Below are 21818 nucleotides of genomic sequence, written 5' to 3' on the forward strand. Positions count from 1 at the left end.
ATATATAGGTCACTTATTTGTGAGTAACAGTAGCCTCCCAGGCTTTAAAATGGTATCTATCCTTTTTCACCCATCCTCTCCTGAGATGGAGGGGAGCTCACCGCTGCTCAGTCATGCTAATCTTGCAAGTGCAGTTGATATTCCTGGTGGGGATGTGCTAAGGAGAAATAGTCAGCAGCCTAGAGCTTCTACTTCCATACTGAAAGGTGAGAAAAGAAGAAGGTCTTGGGAGAATACCTCTTCCATGGGGACTTATTAAAAGAGCCGTGTATTTGGATGAGACCTGCTTTGGGGAAGGGGTGGGGGAAGGAGGAGAGGAACAGGTTGTTTTGTATTTGCCTGTTCACGAGGTTCTTGCACCTTTCTTTGTAACATCTGGTCTGGCACTGTCAAGGCAAGAACTGGCAGACTGAAAATGCCCCAGTCCAACTACTTGAGGAGCTCATGTTGTTCCACCCTAAACAGCATGACTGAGCTGAATATTACTATAGTCTGATGCCCAGCTGTGTCCAGCTAGAGAATTAACTCTGCTCTTGCTCACTGAGCTGCTGCTTTTGCTAGATCATGAGGTGAAAAGGGAAAGAATATGGAGGTTTTATGGCTGCAGTTACAAAAGATGAGATTGTTCAGGTCATAGGTGGACAAACATCCTTACTAGTTCCCTGAATGCAGGTTTTTTTCTGTTTTTGAGTTAATAGCCATGTTTGGTGCTCAGTTCCATTTCCTGCTTCCTCAACAGAACCAGAGGTGGTCAGAAATATTATCATACCTACCTGGAAAAGCAATGATATTCATGAATACAAAGATAGAATTAGTTTCTGCTTTTGTGACTCTGATTATGAGCAAGTGAATAATTACTGTTACTTGCAGAGTATRTGTGTGAATGTTTTATTTCCTACTTAAGACTTCCTGTATAGGGAATACTGGTGCCCAGGCTGGAAGAAAATACTTATGATCTTGAAGAGCAACTAATAACTCTAAGATAGCTGACTGGATTTCAGGTATCATCATCTGAAGAAGAGGATGAATTGCCAATATATGAGAAACTAGCAAGTAAAGGTCAGGGTTGTTATTTATGGCCATTGGGAGGAGAATCACAAAGAATTCTACCTGACTAGAAATGCRAAATCACTATCAGATGTCTAATAGGATGCAAGTGTAAAGAATATTCATTCTGGCTGTATCCAACAATTGCTGCCTGCCAAAGCAAACAGCTTTATTTAGGATTCTGCAGACAAAAAGACAGCAAAATGGAGTTAAAATGTCTTTAAAAAAAAAAGACAGTTCTCTGAAGATAGTGGGCATGATGCTGCTGCTGTTAACATTTTAGCAACAGAATGTGGTTTGAGGTCATGCTTTGCAGATAGTTGAAGACTTCGGCAGGAATGTTGGAGGGGAATCGAGGAGAACGGTCCAATATCTGTTTTGTTGTGGTTCTGCTCAAGGACAGTGAGTAGAAGATTTTTGAGGTGAGATTGCCAGGTAAGTGATTCAGCAAGTTCGGGCTGGGTATAATGTTTCTCCACTGTCACTTGTTCCTGTTTGTATTGGCACATGGTTTGGGTAGTCTGTGTCTCAAAATCAAACCCAAAATCTGGTCTTACAAAATGGACTCTAAAGGCTCAGCTTTCTAAAAATAAATATCTCTGCTCAAACATGTAATTCAGAGTGGGATTCATCCAACTAACTCGAGCAATTAAAAGTCTTAGCACTCAGTCCAAGCCTGTCAGTAAGAACCTTCAGGAGACAATTCATCTGATCCTAAAATACAGGATGTGTTTAGGAATCTGATTGTAAAATACAGATGAACTGCTCTTAAAGATGCCTGTCTCTCACTGTTGGCTGCAGGGCACCTCATTTGTCTGGTTTAAATGAGACACTTTACTTACCTTCGTTTTCTAAAAATTTAGGTTGCACACCTAAGGTCTGGGACCTCTGCAGTTTACACAATGCTAGCTGATTCTTTCAGATGTGGATTTTGGAGTGTCCTATACAAGGATGTTTTTGCTTCCTCCCCTTTTGAAAACGTTTGGAAATGGACAGAATGTCAACACAGTGAAATGAAACATGGAGCAGAATTGGCCAGACTAGTAGAGATCTGAGCTAAGGCATCTGTGTGGCATCTCTACCCTTTTTGTGGCTTACACCTGCTTGGGTAGTCACAAAGGCTGTGCTTAGTTGAGGACTAATGCGCTCAGCAGAGTGCTCGTTATGATGGTCACTTATCTGAACGTAACTTCTGGGAGCCCAGCAAAGCTGCAGATGCATTTGAACCCTACATGCAGAATTTATGAAGTATATCTGAACCTTTGTTATGAAATCCAGCAGTTTGCAAACGATGGTACTGTGAACATTGACCTTACTGTGCTGTAAGCCATGTCTTACTATGCTCTCATATACACTACATCTGCAACAGGATCTCAACTAAGTTGTATGGAGGGGATGTAATTGTGTGTGGTGGTTCATGAGGTGAGGAGCATCTGCACAAAGTTTTGTGATGGAGGTGAGCTTGAGTGTGAAGTTATGGGAGGTGCACCTCAGAATTTTCTAGGAAGCGGGGGACATGCCTGAGCTGCCCCTGGTGAATGCTGCTTTTGGCAGGTTCCCTCACTTGTATGCATGTTACAGGAGCATGAGGTTCTGAGGACAGAAGCACAGAATCATTTAAGGTCTTGTTTATGCAAACTTCCATCACAAGATGTTCTTAGGTCAGTTTAGGTAATTCTTTAAGTAGTTTGTTTGCAGAAAAGGAGAAAAAAAATACTGCTTCTTGTTTAGAGCTTGGAAGCACATGATTGAGTAGGGCTATGTTCTGCCCTAAGCAGTAAGGACTAAAATGATGCATTCATTTTCTGTAGAAAATTTGTTATCGCATCAGACAAAATTAGAAATTCCTTAAGCAAATATGAGCAGCAACTTAACAGAAGGGAAGGGGCAAAGACACAGCTCCCACCCCATATTCACTAGGGAGCGTAAAACTTTTTTCACTCTAGCATAAAACTTTTATGTACAGGAATAAAAAAAAGTGTCTTTAAGCCACTATTTTCTGCGTGTGCAATTGCAGAATGCTTTTGAGATAATCTGTGAGAGAAAAAGGCCAGTAGTACACCCTCAAAAACAGGCATTCTTCCTCCTCTGTAGACAGTACGAACTTATTTGTATATGTTGTAAAGAATACATGCTGTGCATACCCCCAGATCCTCCTCAACTCATTAGTCACTCTCTCAGGTTCTGATCCAACGTCATCGGAATAATAGGATCCATATTAATTGATTTCCCTGTGAGTTGGGTCAGGAGTATCTCCTTTTGGAGAAAGCAAGTGATGTTAGTGGGAATTTAAGCTACTTCCAGATGTCTTACGCTGTGGCATACCAATGCGGGGGAAAGGAGATATCATTTTGAGAGAGAAATGAATTCAGCTATGTGAATCATTTGTGTAAAAGGCCTTTGTGGAGAAGGCTGTGTTTGGAAACCTATATTTTAAGGCTATAATTGGAACAAGAATTTAAACTTAAGGACAGATCCTTAGCTGGGAAAATCAATGCAATTGCAATTGGACCTGGTAGTTTACTTTTACTGTGATAAAACAACCTGTAAACTTCCATGTAAAGCAGATCTTTCCATCCCTCCAGTTAGTTAAAATGATTCTTGCTATTCATACTGACCATCATTACGAGAAACATTTCAACCAACTGTCCTTCTATTTTTGTGTAATGACTGGAAAATCCAGTTGTGTCCAAATTTAATTTTGAGCTATAGACAAAAAATATACTTGAAATTTTAGTTTTTAGATGAGATCCCACTATAAAAAAGCAATGGCTTTAAAAAAACCCTCTGTATTAAAGAAAATAAAACCTTACAGAATGCAGTCTGGACAGTAGAGACAGGTTGCTGACATAAGGTGTCAGATTTTTGTCCCATCTCTGCTGCTTTTTAATCTCATCCAGTTCAAATTTTCTGATATCTGCTGATTTCTCTGACCTTAGAAAGAGCTATGCTTGAAAAAACTAGTGGCGTAAAACCTTCAAATCCCAGCTGCTTCAGACAGGGCAGCAAGTTTGCAGATGTATCCTCAGTTTACAACAAGCAGTTGGCTCCGTTTCCCCCTTTGGCTCTGCTGTTCAGTTGTTCTATGCTATCCGTGTGCTCTTTGGGGCATCTGAGTCTTCAAAGGATGGGATTTTTCTGCTTTTTGTGCCAAGTAAGGCTTTCATCTTGCAGAGCATCCATATATGACATTCAGAATGTCAGTGTTTTAGCACCAAGATCCCTTTCCTGGGAGTGAGAACACTGACCTACACCTGACAGATGTTATAATGAACTCCTGTCTGTTCGGTCAAGGTTTCTTCAGTCATTTCAATCACGTTGTCTTTGGGCTGCAGAAGTGAGGTCTCTATAGAAGGAAACTTGTCTGTGTTGCTTACTGGATCTTGCTGCAAAAAGAAAAAATGTAATTTTAATTTCTTCAGTGAGTCCATCCCTTGTTTCTGTGTATAATCTTAATCTGTTCTCTGTTCCACTGCTCTCCCAGACAAGCTATACATACTTTTGGGGGTTTGGGAGCAAAGTCTTTCTCACAGATGTGTGCTATGATGCCAGCAGCCAGTGCATCACCAAGGACGTTGGTCATGGTTCGAAATCGGTCCCTAGAAGAAAGAGAGCCATGAGATGGAGGTGGCCCTGATCTTTATGGCTTTGGAACAGGTGAACCTTTGTCCCTAATGTCTCTATCACTGTTTTTGCTAACAGCAAGCTAAGTACAGTAGTGCTCTCAGCCCTGGGCAAATACGGACAGATGGTACCGTGTCTGCTTGAACCCAGTACTGTTAAGGCAAGGCATGCTCGTCTTTTTAGTACACAGAGGTGACTGCGCCACTACCAAAACTGATGCATCRTGTATTTTGCTTCAGTGTGTGGGTGAGCTGCCCTGGTGCATCACAACACTCCCCAAGATGCCTTTTGGGGGAGGAAGTCTTGCATTTATCCAGCCATAGCCCAAGCGCCTCTTCACATCAGTAGAAAGTACCAGGAGTACTATAGCAGGTAGTATTATTGCATACCTGTGGTACTCAACAGTTTAACTTGTGTTGTGTTTTAGTCTTACAAATTTCATCTGAAAAGTTCAACTTTCTTTTATGTGAAAGAATGAGAAAAGCAGCCATGATACTTGATGCTGTTTCCCACTCTCTCTAGGATGGCTGTGAAGATCAACTCTGCAACCCACGTGTCAGTTAGGTAACTATCGGTCAGTATTTACTGTGTATGTTCTCTTCAGCAAGCTGATTTGCTTCATTTCTATTGTAGTACTTTAAAATGGTGCATTTCACAAACAGCATATGTTTGGATTTTTATTCTGTTTGTCTATGACAAATGTAATCAACTATCATTTTTTGTCTCAAGATCAGTCTGGTCTTCAACTATCAAGATAGGTGTTATCTCCTTAGAATATAGRCTTCCTCAGTGTTGGATGCAATACTTTTAAAATGTCATCCATACTTTTAGAAAAGCTAATGATATTTTAGTTCTGGTGGCATATGTCTTTGAGACAGAAGTTCTCTCTCATATGCAGGTTTTTTGCTACATCTGTTCAAAAACTGGCCATCTGATTTTCTGCTGTGATTTGGTGTAGCAACCAATTCATACTTCAATTAGTTACTGATCTGATATGACATTAATCCATAAGCATTTCCTTTTGTGTTTTAATCTCTCCCTCCTTTTTTATCCCTTTTCCAGTTAGGAGACAAGAATGGTTCTTTCTAATCATGAAAATTCCCACATTAACAGGAACAGCAAAGTAGATGAGCATATATTCTGAGTATTTGTCAGTGTTTAGCATTGGTTTATGTTTTATATTGACTTATCTGATTGATTTTTAATCTGGAGATCTTGCTTTCATACTCAAGTTTCTTTACACCTATTTTTTCTCTCTTTCTTGGTTGACATCCTCCTGGCTGGCTAGCTTTTCTCCTTGCAGGAAGCCAGAGACCTTTCACACTGTCTTCACATCTTGTTCATCTTCCAGGGAGAATATTCCACCAAGGCAAATACTTTACCTTCCAACACTTACCTATGCAGCAAATCACTTTCAGAGCCTTATGCTGTCCACTCTCCTTTGCTCACAAAATGGACAGCTTGGAGAAGATTGGGACTTGAGGCATTTCTAGGGAATACAGTAACTAGCAGCCTTATGTGGTAATGTTTCATGAAGACAAGAATACACTTCTKCTTTCCTCCCTCCTTTCTACTTCTCACTTCTCAGTCCTTTTGATCTCTTAAAAGCATACGTGTGCATTTCAGAAAGATGGAATTGTTTTGTACTATTTGAGACCTCCAACAAAAACATGATACACAATCAGGTAGGAATTTGGATTAAAAAAAGCCACACAAGCTCCCCCCAAATCTGGGACCTTACTTGAGGCAGTGCTTGAGTTTCATCACCACTTATTCCAAATACAGTCCATATGAGGCTCTAGACAGTGGTGGACACCCCAGAATGGAAATGCCTCAAATCAGCAGTCATTTAGGAGACTATTGGCCTATAGCTATCCTAGGCTATTTCAAGAAAATGATAGCTAAATGAAGTCTTACACTTGATTTTTGGCCTTGCTGTGTGATCCCTTCATCTCTGTTTATCTTTGTTAGAACTGCTTCAGGAAATCAAAGTACATAAGCATTAATAGCTGGCACTTAGCACCCAACCTTAACATTGTAYATGGCAAATACTTACAAAGCCCAGTCTACAGCAATGATGAGTGTAATATCCTCRGTTGGCAGCCCAACAGAAGTTAGCACGATGACCATCGTAACAAGTCCTGACTGGGGGATCCCAGCTGCACCTATGCTGGCTGCTGTTGCTGTTATGCTGCAGGGATGAGAAGGTCACAGCATTATTGTCACAAAGTTTTTCAGTGGGTTTGTTTGCGTGACAAAAGTTATTAATAAATTTCATTACGTTGATCTAATATCCAACAGTTAGGTGACATGGAGTGCTTTGCTGACCTGGAAGGATTTCTCTAAAGTATAGTGAAATCTCACTGCTCACTGTAAAAGTTCATGCTTCTTAGGCTTTCTGTCGCTTGCTTAGCTGCCTCCTTGTCTGCAGACCTACCATTTTAGATCATGAGAGGCCGCTAAACTGTTAAATAASTTAGCTCCCCAATCCTGATCTGCACTGTATGTATGTTTGCTCCCACCTCTCTTTTGGAATGGACCAACAAGATCTCTGAAGTAAAGTCCGGTGTTGGGGATAGTTCACTTTTGGGAGCAACCCCTGATGGAGAATCGGATCAGGTCTGGCTTCCTCCATCCCTCCTGGTCCTCTTGCTATCCGAACAGACCTTGTGCCCCCAAGTACCTGCGCACATCATGGCCTAAGGTATGCAATAGGTATTCTTGGCTTTGTGCTGAGAAAACACCATTCTGTTGGCTGCACATTGGGCCCTGGGGCAATTTTTTTCTCTTCTTGCATCATTTTTAACTGGTCAGTTCTGTCTGGTTTCACACCCACRCTCACAAAACACTTGTGCAAGCACTGTTCAGGGAACACAGCAAAGGCAAGAACAAGCAGTCAAAGGCAGATTTGGATGTCGGGGTTACCAAGGGGTGTCTGTGGAACTAAACTTACGGAATGAATGACCTGTCGAGTGTTTCAGGGCAGAGACTGTATGATGTATAGCAGGTAAATGAAAAAAATGGATGCAGGGGGAAAAACAGCTGGCCATATGGACAAACAGCAAAGAATCAAATTCTGTTCTGTGTTTCGCTGCAAACGGCCTGAGGGAGTTTGGGGTGGATACTTGGCCAAAATTCTCAAAGAAGTTTTTCCAACCTCAAAGAGGGTTTTCTGGTTTTTGGATGCAGAGTTTGAGATTTTCAGTGTTCCAGGTTAGGTAGCTACCACTCAAAGTTACTAAATATTTGAAATATTATTTACATATTTTTATCTAGATGGGTGCTTTATTTTTCTGTTCATAAAATGARGATATTCCATTCTTGAAGAGGAATAAATTATACCAGTATAAATGCTACTGTGCTAATATAATTCCTCCATACTGTGGGTGTTGACCTTTTTAGCTGTGCTGTTTTAGTTAGCAGTCTACTTTTTAACTACAGGCAAAGTCTTAGATTATGCAGCAAATTCTATAGGTGCAGAACCAAAGCTTTCCCTAGCATATGGTATAAAAGAGCTCATATTACACTGCTACCTTCCCTATTATTCAGCTTTCCAGCAAAGTTAACTTTGAATATGCTGTAGAAAGATCTCGGCTAAATGGGAATTTGTGAGATACTGTAATAATGTCTGTCAACATGAATAGAGAAAAATAATTCAGATACTGCAAAAAAAAATTACCTTATAGTTATAATTTGTCCCAAATCCAAATCATATTCATTAACCTGAGCAATAAAGATAGCAGCGACCGCTTCATACAGCGCAGTGCCATCCATGTTTATGGTCGCACCAACGGGAAGGACAAATCGTGCCACTCGTCTGTCTATTCCGTTGTTTTCCAGAAGACACTTCAGTGTGATGGGCAAGGTCGCTGAGCTGCAGGACAAGAAATGGTGAGTATTTCTCCCCTGTATCTTTTGTGTTGAGCAACTCTACCAGCTGTATTAATAGWCATCAACCTAACAGTATAGAAATACAGGTCCTCCTGGGGGTTAAATGCAGCAGCAATGTTATAAAAGTTGCTATAGCAAAGAAAGGAAGGATATGTTTCTTCAACTGATGCTACCTGGGGAACATATGTAATTAGCCAAGCAATCAGTTGTTAGAAACTCTGTGTAATAAGCCTGCTTTTGTCTGTTATACCTACAAGATAAATGTCCAGAATGTCAYGTCAGCATTCAAAGAGATCACTCCATATGGAGAACTTCATGTGACAGTTAGTTGTTTGTTGTACATCCCTGTTCCCCAAGCTAATCTGGCAACACCTTGAATATTGGCACAAGGCAGAATTTGCCAGCATTGGCAATACTGGTGTTCCAGCCAGACTCCTTTACTTCTGGTTTGTCTCCTGCATACTACAAGCAGGTAGTAGTAGCTGCCTCCATTCTAGTACCCCACTGACCTTTCTTGTTTCTTTCTAGTGAGAAGATATATGAGATGTAACATGGGAGTTGGGATAAGGAAATGGAAGGACCAAGACAGAATGGAAGACAGGAAAAGAGCACAGAAAAGAAGTTGATGGGATTATGAGCACTTAAACTGTAAACTCTTTGAGAGAGGGACCCTCTTCTCATTTTATTGCGTGCAGTGAATGAAACAACAGCCCACAATCRCTGAGTGGGGTCTGTCAGCAGACTGCAGGACTGTAACAAGGCGAACAGTTTTCCCACCATCCTCTACACTAGCAGCTCTTCAGCTCGCCTAGCTGGCTCTAAAGCAGCAGCTGTCCTCTGGACAGCATGCTGAAATAGAGAAACCTTCTACCATTATGGTGGTGGCRCTGCAGAAATCCATATTAACCTCTGGGTTTTGCCAGAAGGCCCAGGAGCTCTGTGCTTTGCAGAGCAGTTATGTTCTGAAAAGGTTGTTCCTAGAGAAACTGTGCAGCAAGCTGGGCCTGCTCTATCYTCTCTCCTAGGAGCAGAGAGGAAGAAAAAAGTCTCCAAGGCAAGCAGGGAGCTGATGATTGTGGTTAAATGGCAGAGAAGAAGAAGCAGGGATGGATCCATTTTTCATGAAGGGCAGAGGGAGGATAGAAGAACATGTGCAGTGCTCTTCCCTCTTTGGGGGTAATCYAAAGAGCAGTGGGCTCTTCTGTTTTCTGATAAATCTGACTTCATACACTTGAAAAATGCGAGGGCACTGGTTTAACACAATACYTGTGTCTCTCTGCAAGGCCCTTCTGCTTCAGAGGTATGGAGATGGAGACCCAAGTTTGGGAAAAGATCAGATAGTAATATTAGCAGAAGAGTCCTGCAGAGGTGTGTTTGTGTGGGGGGCGAACCTGTATGGTTTTACTGGGATTATGTAGAGAAAAAGCATTACTTTAGAGAGGCCAGAAAGACCCTTTAGCTGGTCAAATATTTTCTAAGAAAACTATTTTAACTTGTCTGTCAGAAAGAGTGATAGTTTCTAATGTAAAGTTTCTTCATTGTTTTAAAGAATGTCTTTCAATAAAAACTATATATAGAAAAAAAAACCAAATTATCAAACATTATCAAAATGGTTGTGGTTAGAAAAAGATAGACAAAACTTCTCCTTGGGGGAGCTTGGGATACACAGTAGTTAAGAGTTTCATTAAGGTGTGCAGTAGATGTTTTGATGTTTTCAATTAAAATGCAGAATCATAACAGCAAACTTTTTAAAGCACATATAAAAGTCCTATTTTCAATTCTTTGAAAGAAAACTAACTGCAATAATTGAAAACAAGCACACATGCAAACGCTGTTGCTTTGCTCTGGGAAAACACCAGGAGAGAGCGAGCAGGAGAGAACAAGGGGAGCTGGATGGATCTGAAGATGCACGGGGGCTCTTCCCACCGGGGCCACGCCAAACATCCCATTTCCTACTAAGATCATTTGATAGCAGTCTCACTTAAAATAGTGTTGKTTTTTTTTTTTTTTTAAATGTCTAAGGTACATCTATTCTGCAGCTCAGCTGGCCRGAAGGAATTTGCATAAGCATTTGCTTTTGTAATTCGAACCTTTCTGAAAAACTATAGCTAATGTGCTGCTTAGCAGATATTTGTCTCTCTAACTGCTAGAGCTAAACCGGATTCATTCTCAGGTGTATATTTAGTAAACGGAGGCCACTTTTTTCATACCTAGAAGATGTAGCGAAGGCAATCAGCAAGGCTTGCAGTATCCCCCGGATGAAAGCAAAGGGATTTTTCTTGGTGATGAGCAGGAAAAGCAAAGGTAAGAGAACAAGTCCGTGGATGACTAGCCCTGACACTACTGTCACGGCGTACAGTCCCAGCTTCTTTCCTATAACAGATGGATCTTCCATCTCCAAGATCTTCCCAGCAATGAGAAATACAATGCCAAAAGGGAAGTACCTGCAAAGTAGAATAAAAAAATCATTTCTGAGGATGCAGCARTCATTTAAGCACTATATGGAAGTTCTTGCGGTCTTTGGTGCAGTGTGATGAAGTCATGCTAAAATAAATCCAGTGTTCAAAATAGATATTATAAGGTTGCATACCTTAAGTGTCTCTAGTCAATCAAAATACACTGTTTTAAAAGAATATACAAGTTGCAAAGTCAAGCACTCAGAGTTTAGGAATTCTAGAATTAGGTTGCTCTTTGCAAGTTTTATTCAGCCCTGTGCCTGCAAGCACCAGGATGAAGGCTTTGATTACGTGGTCCTATCTCATTCTTTCCCCCCCCACAAAAACCTGTCTTCTTCAGGAYGCGCAATAGATGGCCGGCACGTCCTGGCTCACATGCCCACATGCAGGTTTTCTCTGCAGTTAATGAGCATCACCATGCATAGGCAACTCAGCTAAGAATCATCACATTTTGTTAATGTTATGTTGATTGCAGAAAGGGGAATATTTTATCCTCCAGAGTTTTAATCCTCCAACACTTCTTTGTAGGCATATGACTGGCATTACCATTAATTAGCAGGTAAGAAACTACTCAGTTGAATCAATTAAGAACAGATTTACCAGACTGCCATTGAGACAATTTTCATAACTGCTTCATTCAGACACTGGCACACGTTAACTAGCGGAGCTCCTCGCTCGCCCATTTTTCCCAAGAGAAGTCCTGCAACCAAACACATTGATTTATATTATTAAATAGTGGGAAATAACAGTGYGTAACATGCTAAGCATCTTGCAAACTCACAGAAGGTCAGACTGAATACAAATTTCCACAAATGCCTTATGAATCGTGGCAATTACAGCAGTGTCGAGGCAGCAGCCAGCCCCACTGTACAAAGATGGAGAAGAAGATAGTCCTCACCAATGAGGAGTTTATAAATGTGTTYGTGTCACCCCTGGTTAAATTAATTCCTTTTAAACCCAACTTTCAGAATGAGACTAACCGACCTGCCAAACAACAACTGAGCTTCAAAGAATGATTTTACTAACAGCACAGAGTTGTTGCTTCCTCGCTGCTTTATGCTTAAATATCAATAGCTCTCAGTGCTCCAAACACTATTCCCTGATGGTCTAGATAGCTCTAAGTTTGAACAGCCCCTAGTCTGGCTTAAAGATTTTGGTGGATAAAAGCTGGTGTAAGGGCAACACTCAAGTTCTGTGAATTGTATTAACTCCAGTGAAGACAACCCACRAACAAAAAGAAGAGGAATTCAGTAAAATTTGGGGGAGATCAAACTGACTCCAGTGGCCGCCTTTGCTCCAAGCCAAATGGAAGCATCTGGTCTTTTCTCCAAAAAAAACAAATCTAGGGTCCAGACTATTCTTTGGACAGATAGCTGATAAACTCCTCACTGCTGCTAAATACTGAAACAGTCACTTCTAGGGGTGGCTAAGCTGTCTTTTTGCTGTGCTTTAGTAATGCTRGAATAATCCAGTTCTGGAAACAAAAATTAACTTTTTAAAGGACAAAGCTCTGTGGGATAGCTGAGGACGTGATATGCTGCATCCCTGCCCTTGCTCTGGAGTGAAAAGGACTGGACTTTGTTTCTGCCACTGAGATGTACTTATTCATAAGGGCTTTGGTTTGCCTGATCTCCACGGATAAGTACATGCTGGCATTTCTCAGTGTCCTCCTAGAAAAGGCTACGCTGGCTGCCAACAAGCTATTTCATGGTGATGGCTTTGATGATGGCTCACAGATTGTACTGTGGTTGTGACAACACCTACAGTTGTGCAATACTATATAAGGAAGGATCCAACCATGTTGCTTAGATACAGTTGTTAACCTTCCTGTCTTAATTCCAAATTTTCTTTCGATGGTGTTGCATTAACCTAATTCCAAGTCTAATTTTATATTGAAGAAATACTAGAGCAGAAATACACAAATGGTTAGATGGGTTCTGGTATAGCATTCTGGTCTGCAAGCATAGAATTAGCCTTGCTAAATCCAGTGGCTTTCACTGGTGCAGAGGTTTCCCAGTTACCCATTAAGAAAAAGWAAAATGGGTCTTTAACTATTTGTCCATGTAATTTCCAGTCTGGTACGTATGCTTTCTGTGTGGTCCCTTCAGCTAAAATTGCTTCTGGAGCACCATATGAATGGCTGCTTTAGCTTGGAAAAGACGCGTATAGGCAGGACCTTGTCTTGTCCCCTTCATCCTCCCTTAGTCTTTGGGGCTGAGGACTCCAAGAGACCCTGCGCATTTGGTTGGATCTCTTGCCAGTTAAAGGCTTGCTCAGAGTGGAGACAAGATAGGGTCATCTTCACCAGGCCTTTCAGAAATGAGACAAGGGTTGACATATCTGTTCAGGCACTGCAGCCAAGGGGCAGACTGTAGCTGAAGATCTGGCCTTTCCTCAGCTCTGTGGATATTCATCCAGTATTTGGCAGTCATAACAGCTCACTTTAAAAAAAGCCATTTCTCTTCAGGCCCTGCTCGCTGCTGATTTGGAGATTATCACCCCAGCAAATGACCAGCTTATTTCAGGTAACTTTAAATCTCTGTCCTTTTCTGAATTTCAAAGGCAACAGAGGGGAATCTGAACATGCTCAGTCTCAGTGAAGAGGTCACTGGAGCTGCGGTAGCTGTGTGGGGTTACAATCCACAGCAAAATGTTGTGGACCAAACCAGCAGGCTTCAAGCTCACTGCAAGATGTGAGTGAGAGTACATCTCAGGTCCTGGGCCTTGTTCTCATGCCTCTGACGTGCTGCRGTTTGTCAGACTGTATCAGTAGTCTCTGTGCGCGTGGCTGCTCATGGTATCTGCATGGACACCTTGGTCTCAGTCCCACAAAATGTCTAATTTCAATCTTGGACACGAACCACCTTTGCTGAGGTCTTAACCAATTTCCACCTGGCCTCCCCACTACCRTTGCTGCAAAGAAGAGCTGATCCCCGTTTCCCATATAATGGGCATCTGATGCACAAAGCTTCATTACTGGAGCCTTCCTTGTTCATGCTTTCTGCTAGACAAACCCCCTTCCTTCATAGGTAATGCTTTCTGCGGCTATGCATGGATGCTCTTTTCCRAACTTGCCAATTGCTGGTGCAGGTGCTGCTCCAGCAGTCCACGGGAGCCCACTTTCCCAGAAGTGCCCTAATCCATTTTGGACAAAAGCAGGGGTGAGTTCAGCGTGGTGGCCTGGGCTAACTCAGGTGATTTTCTACTAAGTTAGGAAGCCCTGATCTCAACACCCACACTGGCAAGGCGGTGGGACGGTAATCTCAGAAGAGAAAAGCAGCTTCTCTTTGCTCGTTCAGCTGGGCCGGAGGAGGGCACGTGTTCTGCATCCAAGAGGTTTATATGTTCCCTGCAGACAGGGGACCACATGAAGTGAGTGGTCTACAGATGATACCTGTCATGGGGACAAGAGTTCACCACAGACAACTCTTTTCATCTTCAAGGATCTTTAAGTGGGTCTGTCTCTGCCCAGCCCCACTTCACCCGTCTCCTCCAGGCCAGTCACTGTATCATAGCCTTTAAAACTGGCCAGCCTCCTCTGCCTCTGATGGCAATCCCCTGTGTTCCATCGGTATTCTCCCTTGCTCTTCTGACTACACTGCCTCTACCCCCTAAATCCTCTAATTGGCTTTTTGGTTCCTCACGCACTGAGTTCAAGATCCTTGCCCTCACCTCTTAATCTTCACATAATCCTGCCCCCACAATAATCTCATTTCCTCCTACTCTTTTCTCTCCTGATTCCTCCATTCCTCTCTTACTCAGCTTTGCACCTAGTGTCATTTTATCTTGTGCTTTGAGTCATATCCAAGTTTTTGCTTCCAATAATTCTTTCTGTCCTGTAAGCCTATTTCATCCCTGTACCTTTCACTTGTTCTCTCCACCCAATCTCTGCTCCTTCTTCCTTAAATTTCTGCCCAACACCTTGCTCATGTAGTTTTGCAAGCTGTTCAATGCAGGGAGCTTTTCTTATTTTCTGCATAAAGAGCTGATATAAATGTCTGTGGATTTATAAGTGACATTCACTAAATTTGACTCAGTTTTCAAATGCCACCTGCTCAGTGAGTTTGAACACTATGCCAGTGTGAAGGATTTGGATTGTTTGTAGCTAGTGGTTTCCCAGGCAGAGTCTGCAAAAGTTACAGTTCACTTTAACAAACTTTATAAAATGGCCCATTCAACTTGTATTAACATTTTTAAACCCTCAGGAAATATGCTAAGACTATGAAGGCTCATAGTGAAAATCTGGAGAGGAAACAGCYTTCTCCATGCATAAAGATCCATTGTAACACCTTTCTGTGAGCTCCATTAATCACACCACCAATGAAGGTGTTATAAGCTCTGTGCTGTGCCCAGTTCTCAAAGGACACGCGCAGTTAGAACTGAAATAGCCAGTCCTCATACCTCTGAGCATCCCTGGCTCAATATACAGCCCAGTGACCACAGCGGTTATCACTCCGGGTTGCAACCACCATTAAGTATCCCTGCGAGTTTGGTCATGGCGTAGCGTGAAGACTGATTCTCTATTTAGCAAGTACCTATTGTTGCTGAGAAGATAACGATCCCCAAGACATTCATTTCATTGCTGGTCCCAGGCAGGGTTCTGTAGGTCATTTCAGGAGATGGCGTAATCTCAAGAAACACAGGCCGATGGATTTCTGGGTTTTCATCATCTGGTGCAAAGTAAATAAAACTGAGAGATTTCCCTGGGATCTTTGGAAGGCCTGGAGACTTCACGACCGGAACAAGAATGGTTCGATACTGGAACAAGAAAAAAGAAGTGAGGTCAGTGTCCTGCTGGCAATAGGCTCCATCTTGCTCTAAATTCAGCGGCAAAGCCAACGCTAGCTCAAGCGGTTGTGGAGGTTCAAAGCTTGCTTTTCAGGCAGGAAACTGATGTAAGAAAGAAAAGCAAGAAATGGGCCAGGGAAACAGCACAGCCATCTTCAAGCAAGAATACCCATCTCTAGGCACATGCATGKCATCTGCGAGTGAGGTCCCTGCAGGATTCCAGTGCAGGGCCTGGATGGAGAAAGCATTGTGGTTCCCACGGGAGAGGCAACCTTGAAGGCAAGGGTGAGCCAGCAGCTTCCCAGCTAGGAGGGACCAGCTTCAGCTTTGCATCTTAGTTGCTCTCCTCTCTTGTGGCTCTTATCTTTTCCCTCAGTTTTTTTCCCCCCCTTTTCTGGCTGTATGGGAAGAGATGTCATGTGGTTTTGTACAGCAGCCTTTCCAGATGGAGGGCAGGCAGGGGTGTCCCTGTGGCTCAGTGTCCCCCACCAGCAGCTATGCTAACATGACCAACAACCACCCGATCTGCCCGCCCTGTGTGCCCCCGCACCCTCAGGAAKGAGTGCCCACACTGGGGTGGGTGGAAACCGGCCAGGGCAGCAGGCAAGGCTGGAAGGGAGGTGGAGGGAAGGAAAGGGGCTCGTGGCCAGGCTGTGGCCAGGGAAGAGGCCCAGACCAGGGACAGCAGCCCCGTCTGGAGCTGAGTACCATCCCAGCATCTTCAGAACTTTGAGCTGACTGAGGCCCTGGAGCCAGGTGACTCACCTGCTGAAACGAAGCTTCGATGAGGTTAGAAGGAAACATGTTCCTGTAAGAGAGTAATTGTGCAGAGGTTAAAGCACCTTGTGAGCCCACAGGGAGCCTGGGAAGTTCCTCTGGTGGGTGAGAGGCCAAGAGGACCATTACGGCTGACACTTGCTTGATGTCTTCAGTGCAAACCAGGGGAAAGCGAGGCTGGTCTGTGAGCAGAGAACAGGGTTGTGGATCATGTATGTAAACTGGATTCACAGAAAGCCGGAGGCTGGGAAGGACGTCTGGCATCTCCAGCCCCCTGTTCAGAGCCGGGCCAGCTGCAAAGCTAGTACAGGTTGCTCAGAGCCTTGTCCAGTCGACCAAACGCCTCCAGAAAYGGAGATTCCCCCCAGGCCCAGTGCTGCACCACTTTTACCAGTTAACACTAGTTCACTTTTAGTGCTTTAATCAAACACTGGGCCAACTCCTGCTCGTTTTCACCTTGCAAAGCTCAAGGAGCTGCAGGGCTTGGTATGTCACAGCCAGGACTGCCAAAGGAAGAACCTCCAAACTTTGCATTTCAGTGCGAGCAGGGCACCGAAATCTTTCCGTTCACTGCTGCTCTGCCCCTCCTCACTGCTGGCTCGGGGAGGCTGGGATAGCGCCAGGAGGAGCTGTGCTATCCTGGAAGAGAGCAAGGGGAGTAACAGTGACCACAGGGACATGAGTGGGGAGAAACAACCCCAAGTTGCTGGACTTGGGGGTACAGGTTGCTCGGAGGACATTGGCTGTGTGGGGGACAGGAGCCATCTGAACCTCCTGTGCCAGGACCGTGTGTAGGGGAGGCCTATGGAGAGCACCCACCCCAAGGCAAATTCAGTCCTGCCGTGAGGATGTGCCCTTTGCTCGGTGGAGGAAGCAGTGCTACTCACTCCACACTCAATGTGGCCAATGTTTCTCACATCTCCCTTAAGATATCAATATTTCCTGGGAACTGACTGCCTTGTGAGAAGATCTTGGCTGTGAAACGCTATCAGAGCTTATAAAATCCAGGCTCCTTCTGAAATTCTGTGACGTACCTGATTAAATCCAGTAAAGCATCGGCAGAGCTGAGCACCACTTTCCCCACAGAATATTCCTCCTTCTGGGCTGCTGCGCCAGGGTGGATGCTGACCACGAGGATGATCCCGATGGTCACAGCCATGAAGGTTGTCCAGAGATAGTAGGTGATTGTGAGCGCTCCCATCTTCCCGCAAGCCTTGGAGTCCATGGTGGCCAGCCCRGACATGAGGCTGGAACAGAAAACATCATGGTCAGCATCTGCTCCCGTAACTGCACAAGACGCACCTGATGGACCAGATCTCCAACATGCAACAAGTTTCCATAGCTACTCCTTTTACCAATGCTTAAAGGTGTCACTGAGCTCTTGCACATTTGTGTGCCTGGGTGGCAGCTCTCTGCGGGATCTGGCTGGCTGCCAGATCATCTGGCCCCGATCCCCTTGCAACATCCCTTGCAAGGGCAGCACTTTCATGGGGTGCCACCCCAGTGGTTCAGGGCTGTTGCCACCTGCAGCGAACAGGCTGGCGCACCCACGGACCTCCTTCAAAACACTTTTGGTCCCTTGGTCCCTCGGTTGGGGTGTGGTGCAGGTTAGATCCTGGAGAAGGGGAGCAGGATCCATCCAACATGACAGCACGATGGTCCTTTTGAAGCAGAACATGTCTTACCTTGAGGTGATGAGGGGCAGGATCAGCATCTTTAACATCCTCATGAGGAGCTCTCCAGGAAAGGAAAAATACTGCTTCTCCTGTGCAGAAAACAGAGCAATTGCATCAGGCAGCAGCTGAGAATGACACTGATCTTGGGTTAAGGGCTCAAACCTGACAAATCTGCCTTTTTCATAGTATTCTTGGGCCCTCACATTCTTGGGAATGGTCCCCATGGCCCCACTGCTGGCCCCTCCTAGACATCACTACTCATTATTAAGGAGTGRAGACATATGCATATGCAAAACAGGCTGATGGCCTCATGTGCCCCAAAACTGTCAGGTACAGCCTGGCACTAGTGTCAAAAATGCAAATAGCTTGTGGCTCCAAAAGGAAAAGCAAAGCTCAGGGAGACCCCAGGAGTCCAACTGCACGTGTGGTCCAGCCCTTGAAATGCACTGAAGGAGGTTTCCATCACTGTGGCTTCCATCCACCCCCATAACTCTGAACAGGGGCGTAGGGAAGGGCTGCCCAGCGAGAGACCCCCGGTCTGCCCGGACGCCACAGCCATTACCGAGGGAAGAGCTGAGGGGTCTGCATTCTTGGGATGTCAGCAACACCAGCAGCCACATGGCCAGATGGTAGATGGATGGCGTTTACCATCCTCCCAACCCTCCATTCATCCTGCTTCTTCCATCTACTGAGATTCATCGATCAGTCCGTCCATCCATCCATGATGCTTCTTCCATCTACTGAGTGGGATTCACTCATCCCTCCATCCCTCTCTCCATCCATCTATCTGTGCCCCCCAGCCTTTCACTGTGGCCACCCTAGACGTGTCAGGGACATGACTTGAAATGTCCCCAGGTGAAGTGGGTACTTTCAGTCTACTGTAAAGTAACAAACATCACCGGGCTTTGAGGGATACCAAGGCAAACTATTAAAATAAATGCCCCGAGCCACTGTCCCTGCATTAAGCCACCCATGCAACCTCTTAAACTAGACTGAGGTTTCCAAGGGACACTTGTGCAGAGTGCAAGGGTGTACCCAAAGGTGTGGCAGGGGGCTGGGGCAGAGGATGGACAAACTCAGTGCACAGTAGGGCTGGAGGGAGCAAGGTGGCCTGAGTCACTGCACGCAGCAGGCACGCTTGAGGGGTTCGAACTGTGATGGCTGTAGGAAAGGGGCTGGCACAAGACAACTGCAAACCTGAGGCTTGGCTGGGGCCCAGTTCAGGGCCTGGAGAGTCCTCCCGGTCTGGACTGACCTAGCTCGGTGCAGCCTGAGAACGTGCTGGGCCAAGAGTCCCTGCCAAGTGCAGCAAGGTGTTTGGGGCAGGGAAATGGGAAGCGGCCGAGAATGAGAGCTTGGTGCATGCTGAGGAGCAGGATGCTGGGCCTGGCACAAGGCAGGGTATGAGGACAGGGAGATGGGGCAGGTGATGGCAGGAGCCCCATGGCTCTGCCAGCCCCATAGCTTGGTTCAGACCCAGAGGGGCCAGGAGCATCGCAGGAGACTTGGCCGGGTTCACATGGGCACACGCACCGGGACCCAGGGAGATTACGTCCTGCTTCCCTTAAAAAACAGAATCATCTCCGCTATGGGCAGTGATGCTGAAGCTCTTAATTGAAGTGACAAGACATTGCTAAATCCTCGCAGATTAAACAGGGATGTTCCAGCACTAGCCAAGCTCTGCGATGTAACAACGAGCACATGGAGCATCCTGCCTCCCGCGGCCGCGCCAGCCCCGGGCAAAGATCAGGAGTGAGCCACAGCCAAGACACTCAGYGTCGTTAAAGCCATATGGCTTTTAGTGCAGTGACATCTAACAGCGCAATGCTCCTAGGAAGTGCTGAGCAATTGGACCTTTTCAGCACATTTTTTCTCCAATGAATTAGTCTCCAAGGGCCTGGGGAAGGAGGTGACGCTGGAGCCCGCCAAACTCTCAGCTAGCCCCATATTTATTTTCTGCTCCTGTTCCGGGGGCGGTAATGGGTTTTCTTTATGTGCTTTGCTTTATCCTCTGCCCAGCCTTTGGACAGAGTGACAGGAACCACAAAAGAGCTCGTTCCTGGGGACGCCGAGGCAGCCCTGCTATTTTGCACAGGGGGGAGTTTGCTGCTGAGCATCGAGCCCTGGATCTGGGCAGCTGGGAAGGAACAACCCCCCCTTTCCCATCCTCGTCCCTCTTCCAGCCCCCAGGGATCCAGGCGGTGCCTCTCCCCATTTGTCCACGGCTCGAGCCAGGGCCCTGTACCCGGCCACGCTGGCTTAAATAACTCCACTCCCAGCAGAGGGAGGCAGGATTTGTCCTGCTCAGGGCTGGTGGCTTTTGTAAAATGGTGCTTGGCCAAAAAAAAAACCCCGGGAGGAAGCCTTCACTGAAAGGTTATTTTCTTCAGCAGGCGCGGGTGCTTTGAGTTTCTCAGGCCGTACGTGGAGCTGTGCCCATCTGTGTCCCTTGGCTGCATGTGTCAGGACTGGGGTCCGCTTGTCTCAACTGCTGTGAGGCAATGACAGGCTCAACACAGCACTGCTTCTTCCCCATCGCTCCGGTCCCCGTCCCAGGGGTGTCCCACTTACCAGCTCCATCAGCTCCAGAGCCCGCAATAAAAATCCCAGGAGGCATCCGGTGACAACTGACAGCATTGAAAGAGTCAACAGGCCATTTTTGTGCCAGAAAGCCCGTATCCACTTCCAGACGCTCAGGAAACTAGCAGAAAGCGAGTTTAACAGAGCTTTTTTGAAGCTCTCCCACATGATCCTCTTCAGACGTCCAGAAGGTGCCCCTTGGAGCAGGTCCCTGCGATGGCGCCGGTGCCACCGGGCTGGCTCATCGCTCCGGGCACCTGCTCCACGGACAACTGCCCTTTGCCAGGGAGGGTGCCGGAGCCGACTGCACCGGGTGGCTAATCCCCAGACCGGGCAGTGCTGCGCTGCTATTTGGGAACCTTTCTCCCTAATGGGCAGTGACGTCTTCAACTGGTTAATCTGGGCTTGGCTTTCTAGTCGGCTCCACGAAAGCCTGGCGCCAAACCCTCCTGGGTTAACCCTCGATTGCTGCGCGGCTGTGCCAACTGCTGCCGCTTCCCCTGCCGTGGGATCAGGGTCATGCACTGAAGGCTGAGGGCAGGAATTAGAGCCGAGAGATCCCTTTTCTTTGGAGTTCTTGGTCTAAGAGGATCTGGATCCTGTCTCCGGCCACTGGATGCTACCGGAGCATTTGTGCTCCCATCAGTTTTAAGTGTGTCCCCTTCCACCTCTTGGTCAGTATAAGGGCCTYGTTAGGGGGAGAGTTTGCAAAAGGAAGACTGCTCACTAGGATCATTAATAAGTTAATCAAAGAAGCGTCCGTACTGATCTGAGCTGCTTGGCAGCCCAATGCACTGGTGGATGATGCTGAACATGCCTATAGGAATATGGGTATATAGATCCCAATAATCCCTGGCAGCTTTGCAGGAAAGCTGTCTGAAGGCCACAGGATATTCCTGGGATGCATGTTCAATAATCATTGCTGTCCACAATTTTTTAGAGTATTTCCTTGGCCAGTCTGGCTCTGGTTCAGTTCAAG

The 21818-nt window shown here is 45.4% G+C and overlaps 1 protein-coding gene and 1 long non-coding RNA gene across 2 annotated transcripts; one reads left to right on the forward strand and one right to left on the reverse strand.

The window, feature by feature from the left end:
• Positions 1–616: 616 nt before the first annotated feature.
• LOC112967623 (excitatory amino acid transporter 5-like) lies at positions 617–21007 on the reverse strand. Its single transcript, XM_026068974.1, has 11 exons — positions 20831–21007; positions 18269–18348; positions 17618–17830; positions 16572–16614; positions 15554–15776; positions 11619–11718; positions 10773–11006; positions 8351–8545; positions 6728–6862; positions 4547–4646; positions 617–4433 (listed from the first exon to the last, which is right to left on the reverse strand). The coding sequence occupies exons 1-11, from the start codon at positions 21005–21007 to the stop codon at positions 4296–4298; spliced, it is 1638 nt and encodes a 545-aa protein (XP_025924759.1). The 3' UTR covers positions 617–4295.
• LOC112967625 lies at positions 4561–10071 on the forward strand. The gene is made up of 4 exons (XR_003254033.1): positions 4561–5235; positions 7219–7375; positions 8512–8562; positions 9091–10071. It is a non-coding gene; the product is annotated as an uncharacterized LOC112967625 (long non-coding RNA).
• Positions 21008–21818: the final 811 nt, after the last annotated feature.

Source organism: Apteryx rowi, unplaced genomic scaffold (assembly GCF_003343035.1).
Source record: "Apteryx rowi isolate R43461 unplaced genomic scaffold, aptRow1 scaffold_283, whole genome shotgun sequence".
Taxonomy (NCBI): Eukaryota; Metazoa; Chordata; class Aves; order Apterygiformes; family Apterygidae; genus Apteryx; species Apteryx rowi.